The sequence below is a fragment of the Fusarium subglutinans genome, assembly GCF_013396075.1.
Source record: "Fusarium subglutinans strain NRRL 66333 chromosome Unknown NRRL66333_c0000112, whole genome shotgun sequence".
Classification (NCBI taxonomy): domain Eukaryota; kingdom Fungi; phylum Ascomycota; class Sordariomycetes; order Hypocreales; family Nectriaceae; genus Fusarium; species Fusarium subglutinans.
Genome location: NW_023502175.1, coordinates 29,115 through 40,602, shown reverse-complemented (window position 1 = coordinate 40,602; position 11,488 = coordinate 29,115). Strand labels below are relative to the sequence as shown.

Here is an 11,488-nt window from a genome sequence, read left to right as displayed (position 1 = left end):
ATCTTGCCTAGCCAAGTTCTTGAACCCTATTGTGTAGACAAAGTCATAGTCCCTAGTAGAACTGCGAGGAATCCAGATAGTACCTATGTAGGACTGGCGACATGCTCCCGCATCGTCAACTCCTATGAACAGCAAAGATGCAGCTTTGGCCAACCCATGGGACATAACATCCATTTTGACACCCCGACTCCTCCCTACCGTGGCTTAGGTTCCTATTAGCCACCCCGTCCAGCTCCCCAGCTCCCCAGCTCCTGCACGTCCAAAGCAAAATCAGATGAAGACAGAAAGATGCAGAGATTATCAAACAACTGAGCAACGTGAGAAAGACAACGTCAGACTCATGCGGGAGAGAATGAGTGACAGGGGCAAAAACCAGAAGATGAGTGTAGTTATGAGAGACAGACAATAGAGAGAAATAGTTAGTTTGTCGGGTAATGAGCCGCCGACTTTGCGTGAACTGGGATAACTGAGTCAGACAAAGGCCAAGAAATATCCGTACACACTCCCCTTCGCTATGCACCCAACCCCGTAACCGTTTTCCAGCAATACCACCACCAGCCCCTGAAGCTTTCAGAGACCTCAACAGCTCTATGGATCTTCCTTTGCCATCATGGCAAGAGGAAAAAAGAGCCGCATCATGCCATCTCCAGTCTTGCGAAACATAAAACAGACAGCGACCCCAGTAAGCAAAGTCCGTACCATATGGACTCAACCGGCAACACCAGAGAAAGGAGGCCCTGGTCCCAGCAAAGTAAGCAAGTCACTTTTGTCTTCCCAACCCTTGAAATTTTGTAACACATCCCACCTTATAATCAATTATCCGTCACTCCGACCAGACCTTCCGAACCAATACACACACCGTTCCACCTTTCCTTTGATAGATCTGATACCACAGGGTATGTAGTTGCAAATGCTCTATGCTCGTCATCAAAGAAATTTCGCGAAAAAATAAAGCGGCGCGTATCACCCGGGTCAATATACATGGAGGGGTGACCCAAGAAACACGCAGCGGATCGGCTGTAACAGTCTTTTACCGTTTAAACAGGCGACTTGTTAGGAGGGGCAGAACCACCATTCTGGCGGCCATCTCCTCCACTAACTGAAAGCCCTCCAATGCCGCTGGAGAGGAAAGCAAAGGGGTCGTTCTCAGTATTGCCACCGTTGTTGTTGGCGTTATTGTTATAAAAGTTGTTTGATGGTCCACCAGATGCAGGTCCATTGGTGGCTGACTGGAACGCAGCCTCAGCAGCACGGCTATCGAAAGGACCAGCCGCATGGGAAGCAGGTCCAGATCCAAAACTGCCATGAGTGTTCAGGGAGCTAGGGTAGGCGGCAGCACCACCTCCGAGACCCGAGGGAAGGTAGTGGCTGGGCGGGCCTCCAAAGTGTTGTTGGTTATAACCACCACCGGAGCCGCCGAAGGAGCTACCGGAGCCGAATGGTCCGGGTCCTGGAGCACCTCCCATGGATCCTTGATTCATACCGTACTGAGAGGCATTGTCCATGGGAGAAGGGTATCCAGAATCAGCAACAACAGCTGCGCCTGCGCGGCTGGCGCCACATCGAAGACAGCAAACGTTCTTCGCGAAGTTATGGTAGCCACAGACCTCGTTACCACACTTCCAATCACCAGCACGGAAAGGCACCACACCGCTACCGCCCATACGGCCACCGCCATGACCCATAGGCCCATGGTGGCCACCGTGAGGAGGGGGGGGCATCATAGCAGGGGGTCCGTAACCATATCCACCACCGTAATTGTTATTGCCGCCGCCCATATCGTTCGAAGGGCCAGCACCGACAGCAGGGAACGAGCATCGGAAGCAAGCAGTTCGACGCTGGAAGTTGGAGAACCCGCAAGAAGGACAGGTCCAGTCACCAGGCCTAGGGCGGTTCTTGCTAGGAGGGAAAGGAGTCAGTATGTCCTGGGCGCGGTCGAGGACACGGCTAGAGGAGGGCGAGACCTCAATGGCCTTCTCATTAAGGGCACGACCATTCATACAAAGGCTCTCAGCGGCCTATAATTAATTAGCATGACAGATAACACATGTTGCCGACAAGAAGATGGAAATGGCGCAAAATGAGACTTGGTGAAGGAACTACTAGACTTACCTCCTCATGAGAAGAGAACACGGCAAACCCGGTACCGGTGGGTTTATGCTGTTCAGGGGTTCGAAGAGTCCAGAATGCAATGGGTCGGCCACCGAACTGAGTGAACCAACTTTCGAGCTCTGACTGAGTGGTATCGTGAGGAAGTCCCGACATATGAAGAACCTTGCTCCTCTCCGAAAGAAAAGCTCGAACATCGGCCCGGGCATCCATGGGCCGAGTCAAGACATCGGGATGCTCCTGGGGAGGCTGCGACTTACGAATCAACCCCCTGAGGACTCGGGCAAGAGTGACAGCCTCTTCCATTGCACGTCGTGGCGAGGCAGGGGCAAGAGCCTGGAGGTGGAATGGAAGGTTGTGCTTAATTGGAGCACTCGACTGAACGGGCTCAACTTCGAGAGCGGCGCAAATGTTGGAGAGCATCGAAGGTCCGAATGGCAGAGACTCGGGGTGGTGTTGCTGCCAGCGCTGGTACTCGGTGCGGAGATCGAAAGTACGCGAGTGCTGCAAGTAAGGAGGGAGAACCACAGCCTTGTCGCGGGCCTCGCGAGGCAGCTGAACACGGAGATCCCATGCGTCAAGAGTGACGAAGACGAAATCGAGGTTCTTGGAGGTTAAGTACTCGGTAGCGAATGTATCGAATCGGGTGATAGCGTCTCTAAAGGTACCAGCGTTTCGAACATGCTCCCAAGTCAAGGTAGTCAGGCTCGCTGTGAAAACAGTGGGTTAGCTAAAATATTTTACCTCGACATGAAAGGCCAGCAATATTGGGTTTCGGCATTTGGGCAATTGTCTGGACGAAAGAGTGCAGCGTGGAGTATGTAACGGAAAAGAGCCATTAGCGTAAGAAAACTTACTGCAGAGGGGCGTAATTGGAGTATTGACGGGTTTGACAAGGACGCTCTCATGAGTAATCTGGCAGTGGCAAGGCTAGTCAGTAATCGGTGTGTTATACGGAGACATCGAATGCTTCTGGGGGAGAATTTGCAACACATGGAAATTTTTGGGGGAGGGTTTTTGGCCGGGACAGGATAGTGTTTCTCACCTCCTCGAGTGAGTTTGCGTCGACCAGGATCCAACCAAGCTCAATTACTTCGGCCGAGTCTTTTGTCACATAAACGCCGTGCTCGTCGCAGGTAGTCGCAACATGGATGACAACATATCGATCGATGTTAAGCTGGGGAAGTTGTTGTGAGGCCATGTTCGCGACGGAATCGCTCGGACGAGGGTTGGCTGCGAGTTTGGGAGGTGAGAAGAATCAGTATCTGATTCACTGGCAGCGCGGAGGGGGCGGCAGCGGCGAACTACAAGGGGATCTCGTAGATTCCCTGAGATCGTCGTAGTGATAAACAATCGAAAGGCAAAGAAATATTATGTGCAAGTAGCCCGTGGCCCGGCCAGCTCGCGATGAAAGAGGTAGAAAGGTATACGTGAGGTGGGTGAGCGGGAAGTTGACGGGAAGCGGAACGGATGTGGATGTGGCCAGTAGTTGAAATGGCAGCTTCCATCCTTCAGGGGAGTTGGTGCCAAACACGAAATGGGCCTGAGGCGGGTGCTTTCTCTCCTAGGTAGGGGAGCAGGCCCCGTAGGTAATGTACCTAGTGGAGAATGTCAGCACACCCGACGCTACCAGGCTATTTAAAGAGCCGGCCATGAATGAAGGGCGATTGTTCAACTTCATGGGTAGCATAAGTTATCATGTCGTTAGGTCATAAGAGATTAGCTATGGAAGGTGGACTCTGCAAAAAGTTGGCTGCTATCGCTCTTGAAGGCGTTGAAAATTGTCTAGGTATTGCTATCGAAGCTCAAACTTTCAAGTAAGTTCTACTATCAAACTCCGCTGTCCATGTTGGCCTTTCTTGACCTGCAAGGGGAAACACGACGTCCATTACTAAGGTACCTTACAGTAGGTAGGTAGTACTCTGAAATAGCGAACTATAAACAGGAGCTATCTCAGAATGACCAGATCCAGATACTCTTCTGATACAGACACCTTCCTTCATGGCTCAGAATGAGGTGTTCCGGTAAACTATATATACTTACCTAAGTTATTGACGCCCGTTGAAGTCAATTGACGAAGGCAAGGTTTGACGGACCAATATTCCGTAAACGTTCTTGACCTGATTATAATTTCTGGATTTTCAAAGCGCTTGACATCGAAAGGTTGCTTTCGGTATTTCTTTACCTTAGTCCGTACTTAGGTGCCTCACCAAACTTTTTTATCAATAAATAAACATATTCCAGCTCGTACCTCCTCAAAGTGCGATAATGCTGTGTTAAAAGACACTGACACAGCGGCTTTTGAGTTGGGATAGTTTCAAAGCCAGCTTGGAAATCTGCACTTTCCGATGCGTCCGAATCCTACCACCTCAAACTCGGGTTGATAATTCGAAACTTTGCCATTCCGCTCAAGTTCTCAACACATCAATATCTTCATGAATAGGGTAGATACCTACTAGAGGTCCCTAGGTAGATACCTAGGTAAGGTACCTTCGCCAAGACTACAAGTAACCCTACCGCTGATTTTTCGCAGCGACCGCGCGTAATTACCATTGCCAACCACATTTCTCGAAGCGTATGCGTGCTGAGGTGCCGAGGAGCAGGATTGGATTGAAGCTGCTGTGTTAGATTCGAGACGCATTGATAATAATACTCCAGCAACTCAATTCAATCCCGCTGAGGTTTAAGTTCCATGTGAACAGGCTGACAGATTCGTAGCCGGTCGACTAATAACATGGAGCAATCTCCGCTCAGGCAGAAAGTCAACAGTACAGTGCCAGCCTCATTATCGGAGCCCGCTCCAGATCCCGATTCTGCTCTGCTACCACTGATTCAACCAGACAAGACGTTCTTCAAACGCTTAGATATTGTTCCACGCTCATCTGTGACATTTCAATAATTACCCAAACAGATACTATAAGAATAGCAGATATCCTGCAGAAATCCATCATCAGTCAGGCGGGATAGCCTAGCACATGGCAAGGTCCCACCCGTGCCCGGACACAGATTTACCGCCTGAGGTGAGGCGTCATCAACCTCGATCCAACTACATCAGTCAGTCCACAATGATGCAGACCCCCTCATCTCTTCTCTTTTCTGCTGCCACTTGACTTTGGATCTTCATAATGCTGAGTTGATCAAAGCAAGCCCGTTAAGTAGCCTAACTTGCCCGCGAATTATGTCTGCACATGACGTCTGCTGCGTTGTGTACTATGTAATATCATACAAGGTCGATTGATGAGCCGGTTCTGCTGGATCGATATTGAGCGGCTTTACGATGCACAGGATAAACAACATCGCTTATAAAGAGTTGAGGTTCACAATCCATATTCTAAATCCCAAAGCGAGAGCTCATAGCCAAGAAGTTCACCGAATGAGGCCGCAAGTCTTCGTAGTTCATATATGGCCTGAGCAGGTTCTTGAGGCCAGGACGCAAATGAATCCCGTTCAACTTCTGAATGTTACTCAACTAGATAGCCTATACTATCTTAGCTATAAATAGAGCCCCGGAAACGTCCTCCATTAATATCAATCAACTTACTCTTTTCTTTCAGGACTACGGATATGGGGCTATAAAGTCAGTCACTGTGTCATACCAGAGTATCACTATGCCAGACAAGGGGTGACTCTGATGAGTTTCGGCTGGCGGCTAACAAGGATTATCAACGGGTTCACCTCGGTATCGATACCTCAGCTTTATCTTTAGAAAGGGTACGATGTTCCGTGGCCAACAGCCACTGGCGTGAAGACAGACGTGTCCGAATCGAACACTCTGGGAAAGGCTGCTCGTTGTTCTCACCAAAAGCGAAGACACGATAATATAATATCTAAGCAAAAACATTTCTTATTTACACTCGACTATGCCGTAGCATACAGTTGAGCCACGTTTTCTCATTCTTTGGGTTTCTCTACCCTTCTTTATCAATCTGAATATGGCCAAGTGACAGAAGGATACTTTTGATCATGCAGAGTCTGTCTTTACTCCTCGATCTTAGCCCGTGATGAGACTTGGTACCTAGGAAGGTAAGTTTTCAACTTCCACAATAGTCGATGGGGGACGAGCAGCCCGTCTGATATAAACGAACTGTCCCCTGGAGCTCAGCCACCTCCCTCGTCTTAGGAACCGGACTCTCGCAGCTGGTACCTATCAACCACCAAAACCTTCTAACATACCTGCTCACAGTCACATGTTCGCACATCGATGCACCTATTCCAACGCAGCACTAGCTAGAGGGGATGGGTAGGTAAGAATCACTACGTTCCACTGGAGTGCTAATTAAGAGAGGAACCGCTGTGATATGAACAACATGATGCAGGTGATAGTGACATTCTGAGCATTGTCACGTTGGTGGTGGTCTACAGTAGCCTGTCCTCTTGTACTGTTGGTAATTGGACAGAATTCACTCGTGAATGATTTGATAGGCCAGTGACAATAGATTCCTCATGCCAAAAGATTTTACGCACTTCTGATAATAATGCCTGGAAATTACATTGTATGGTATGTCGTTCAGTATGTCATGCTAAGGTGGGTGGTCTCCTACACTCGAATATCAAGATCAGTATTGATCCTTTTTCGTAGAAAATATCACTCGACTACCAGGGTATGGGCTGTTGTTATTCGAGGCTTCGCCACAAGATGGTTTCTTGGGATTTGTCACGGCAAATTTTATGCCGACGTGGCCTACGTCATAGCATCACTGGCGTTAATCAAGAATACCTAAGGTACTCCGTAGTAGGTAGATATTCGTGACAGGTAGCGAAGGCCTCACGTTACTTGGAATTATTTATGTGGCGCATATCTACGACGACTTCTGTGACGACCTTACTTGTTTATTTTCTCCCTCCTTCAGCTACATATTCTCTCAGCTAACAGAACGCGAACTCGCGAATTCTTGAGTCACCGACAAAACTACATCTAAAACTTCTCTCAGCCTTGCATTGACGAGTCGCAACCATGGGTGCTATTTCTGCCGTCTTCCTTATCCTCATTACAATTTTCTGTCAGTCGCATACTCCTCCTGATCGTATAATGCAAAGTAGGACTAATGTGGTAGCAGTCCCTCCCATCGGCGTCTGGGCCGTTGCAGGATGTGGAATGGGTATGTAACACATCTCTTGATCTGGCTACACTCATATGCTAACTTTCTCAGATCTGTTCATCAACATCTGCTTGACCCTTCTTGGCTTCATCCCAGGTCATATCCACGCCTTCTACCTTGAGTACATCTACTACGATCGCCGTGAACAGGCGCGCGAGGGCCGTTTTGCGACAGGACCTGCGCCCGGCATTTACTCCGACAACGTGCAGACTGGTGGACAGGGCTATGGAACAATGGGGCGCGTAGCATGAAATGAATAGACGTTGGTGGTACTCGACTCTACCTACTTATGGGCTGTATTCGAACTCAGGCGAGTTTGTTTGCATCAACTGGGTCTTGCATGGGTATTCCCCGACATCGGCTGCGATAGAGGTGGTGCAAGGAGCTGATGCCTGCCTAACTTTGGGGTTATACAGATCAACTGGTCTGGTGTAAGAACGGCGACGCAATATCAATACGATGTTAGTACGCTAATGTCGAAAGACCTTAGAGAGTGTTGAATTCAAGTTAGATTTCGATATTAGTCCATGCTGGTAAGGGAAGGGGTTGAAATTCAATTACAGAGAGAGGATAACAAAACGTCTGTATGTACTCCGTACATATAGTCCGTATTGTTGGACATCCCTGCATGTAAAATTGAATGGCATTAGGAACGTACTGGGAACTAAATGGACAAAATTTGCTGCGTAATGACTTGGAGGTGTGAGTTGTCCGCCTTGGCTATCCCGGCATGTGCATTGATATGTGCATATTATCCATACATATGTCGTGCCAACGTAGTTGACAGAAACGGGTTCAAATATACAACACACCGACACACGATCCAATGTGTAGATCCTAGTTCTTAGGCCTATCATCCGTTCGTTTCGCCAAAGTAAAGTTGATAGGAAAACCCAGCTTTCGACATGTTGGACATTTGTGAGCAATGAATGTTCTTATCGAGGTGGTTCAAGGTAAGTACCTAGGTATACCTCAGGTCGGGATATGTTGCTTTAGAGCTTTACTGTACTCCGTAGACATGGAAGCCAATGAAAGACAATGCGGGGACGTCGCTCGAGACCAGCTTGATCCTTTCACTGAGTGAGTGCCTAATTATCGACAGCCACGACACTCATGCATAAGGGCCAAATTTAGGTTGTCCTGATTGGCTTCGCTACTTCCTATCAGCCTCAAGAATGAATATCAATGGACCCGGAGGGAAAAGCAATGAAACGCATGTGAGAGAAAAGACCCCCTCTTTCTTTCCTTTATTTTCCAAGAAACCCTTTGCTCTTGCAGCTTGCGGTCTCAGATACAGTGTTATGAAGTAAGTGGAGGTACCTAGGTACCTAGCTTCAAGTTAAAGGCCTGCCTGGCTGTACAGCTAGCATCCCCTTCAACATTGGAGGTACCAATTCGACACTCAACCTGACTTATTGCCTCTCCTCTCCTCCTGCAATCTCATCATCTATCAGCTCTCATCCCACATCTCCACCAAGAACAAACTAAACCCTTTGCCTTACTAACTACGCCGTATTTGTAGCCGAAGAGTGCCATACTGTTCTTTTTGCTACTGTCTGTTGCATCTCCTGCATCCATCGACCCACTGCACCGCGTCTTGCATCAACGGCTTGACCGTCAGCCAAGACAGGACGAGACAAGACAGAATTGATAAACCAAAATCCATGGTTTTACGTTTTGCTGCCTTGCTGGCTCCCATCACTCGCTATTCATTGTTTTAGCTGGCCAATCCATACAGCCTCTGGGTCGATGCGCCAAATTGTTCAGAGCACATCATTCCTGACATCCATTAGGTACCTACCTTGCTGGAGCTAGCCCAAAGGTACTAAGTTTTCTACTCCCTACACTTGCTTCTTAACCGCTGCATTTGCAGCTAATCCCCGGGACACCTTGCATAGGTATCCTAGACCGACTGTTGACCACGACAATCATCATCCCAACAGCTTCCCCATTCCAGCGTTCGCTTGCCACCCTCAAGTGTACACGTCTGTGCAGATACTAGCTACAAGGCCATATGCAAAGTTCGAGTATACTACGCTATCGCCCTGCCGCTTCGGAGCGTCCAATGCCAGCCCAATTGGTGTACACCTGGGGTGACATTTGCGCTTGACCCGAATCAACACCTCGCTCTATCGCCTCCAACTCCCATACTTGTATACCAAAACCAAGCACACCACACACCACACTCACACTATATATACACGGAGTCAGGTCCCAATTCACCATCATGCGATCCCCTTCTCCAGAGGAGCTCCCCCAGCCGCCCCAAATCCATCAACACAAACCATCTCGACACCACGCCTCTACGTCAACCTCATCAACACCGGCCCTCAGCAAACAACGTCCACACTCTCTTCAATTCTCCTTCCCACCCCTGTTCCAGACGAACGCCTCATCGACGAGCCTAGTGCCCTCAAATGCAGAGGGAAAACCCATTCCCGTTGACAATTCAACTGCTGAGCATCGAACGTCGGCTCTTCGAGAGTTGAATAGTAATTTCCCCACTCGTCATCGATACGGACAGTCTACTGGTGCCCAGAGCAGTACCTATTCCCAGCCTGTGATCGTGCGAAGTTACTACGCTCCTGTACCAGCACAGCCTGCGGACAGAGGAGTCATTGTTGTCAACGGTCGAGGGCACCGCTCAGCACTCTCAGAAAGTAGCGGCCCTTCAGCTTTCGTACGACGAGTGCTGCCTTTCGGTGCAGGTTCTGCCTCGGTCCGGAATGGAATTATGGGTACAATGGCGAGAAATCGAACAAAGAAACGACTCGAGAATGAACCAGAGGAGCCAAAACTTCCATCTGTCGAAGCCTTCCGCTTCAAAAGCTTCATGGCTAATCTAGAAGACCAGAGTGGTGGTACTGATATAAATGCTGATCTGGACCGTATCGCAGAGATCTGTGCTAAATCACGATACTCTCTTAGCAACCAGTATGAAGTTCATTATGCTCCCCATGGCTCAGGCTCGTCTTTTATGGCTCCAGCTATTGAGAGTCAGGAGGCTCATGGACCCACCCTTCAAGCTGTGTCATCCGATGATGAGAGGAACATCAAACAATCTAGAAAACGACCGATGGGCGTGAGGAGGAACAGCAGAGCCATGGGGACATTGGAGACCATAATGTCATCGAGTAGATCATCGGATGAAGATAAATCGAAGAAGTCCGCTGCAGAGATTGCCGAGGACGTTCGCGGCAGAGCCGCACAAAAAGGGTCCAGCAAACACGGATCATCGGTCTCGTCTGAGGGAGGAGCCAGCGAGAACGTGTTCCTGGAAGAGGAGGATGTAAGACAGCGGTCACCTCGCCAAAAACGGTCTGGTTCATTGGCCCTCATTGATGGCAATCGGTTGAGCATGCACCTCCATGATTTGGATTCGAGTCGACTCACGGCTGCTGGTCTTGTCAGTGAGCCTGCCTTACCTCAAACATCAAGCAGTCAACTCGAAATCCGAACAGCACCTGAGGTAACAAACAAAGAGCATCTTCCTGGTATACCAAAGAAGGGCCTTGCAGCTACAGAAGGACTTGACCAGCCGGTCGTCCATGGCTCTATATCTGCAATCGAGACATCTAACCAAAGGAGCAATTTGATGTCCACGCTTAGTGGTTGGATGACTTGGCGTTCGCCTGATACTTTGCCAACGATTAAGGGCCGTGCGGAGGTTAGTCTACGTGAGCTTCTGAAAACTCGAGATATTAAAGGAAAAGGTGTCGAGGCGGCGGCGTATCAGTAAAGAAGAAGACGAAGCTCAAACAAGAGGAACACAGCACTCTTGTTCAAAGACATACCCGCATACTTAAAAAGGGCAGTTGGGTTGGGTAATCACCCAGGATTCAACGTCCAACAATGATGTAACGAATTACTCACGATTTCACGAAGCCAATAATGATATGATTAGGGATGGGACAGATACAGAGAAGTCAAAAGTATGAGATCAGATCGAGCTGTATATGGAAATCCAAAAAAGGGCCGGCAACAGCAGCAAGTTACATTTGTATGATAGGACGTCTTCAATGACGACCCAAGACAATAGGTAAGCCGGAATATCTTTGCTGGCATAGGGAGTCCCAGGACTCGTCGCATATAAATAAACTTCAATGGTGCACTTAGTTGGCGGCGATTGTCAGGATGGCTTAATACAAATTAACGGGTTTTCGCTGTCTAATTTTCGCCCCCTGTCTTTGATTTACTGTCTTGGTCAGTTCTATATAGCAACAATACTTTGCCATGCCTTCGTCAAAAAAAAATTCTGTCCTCGCTCTATGGCCACTGCC

At 48.7% G+C, this 11,488-nt stretch overlaps 3 protein-coding genes across 3 annotated transcripts; 2 read left to right on the top strand and 1 right to left on the bottom strand.

Moving 5' to 3' along the window:
• Nucleotides 1–1,037: 1,037 nt before the first annotated feature.
• FSUBG_8261 (RNA binding protein) lies at nucleotides 1,038–3,310 on the bottom strand (the record flags this gene model as incomplete). The annotated part of the gene is made up of 4 exons (XM_036686651.1): nucleotides 1,038–2,018; nucleotides 2,113–2,819; nucleotides 2,967–3,024; nucleotides 3,155–3,310. 4 exons carry the CDS (start codon nucleotides 3,308–3,310, stop codon nucleotides 1,038–1,040), a joined length of 1,902 nt encoding a protein of 633 aa, XP_036536216.1.
• Nucleotides 3,311–7,063: 3,753 nt separating this feature from the next.
• FSUBG_8260 (RIC1) lies at nucleotides 7,064–7,459 on the top strand (the record flags this gene model as incomplete). The annotated part of the gene is made up of 3 exons (XM_036686650.1): nucleotides 7,064–7,109; nucleotides 7,167–7,208; nucleotides 7,260–7,459. 3 exons carry the CDS (start codon nucleotides 7,064–7,066, stop codon nucleotides 7,457–7,459), a joined length of 288 nt encoding a protein of 95 aa, XP_036536215.1.
• Nucleotides 7,460–9,435: 1,976 nt separating this feature from the next.
• FSUBG_8259 (uncharacterized protein) lies at nucleotides 9,436–10,947 on the top strand (the record flags this gene model as incomplete). Its single annotated transcript, XM_036686648.1, has 1 exon — nucleotides 9,436–10,947. The coding sequence occupies one exon, from the start codon at nucleotides 9,436–9,438 to the stop codon at nucleotides 10,945–10,947; it is 1,512 nt and encodes a 503-aa protein (XP_036536214.1).
• Nucleotides 10,948–11,488: the final 541 nt, after the last annotated feature.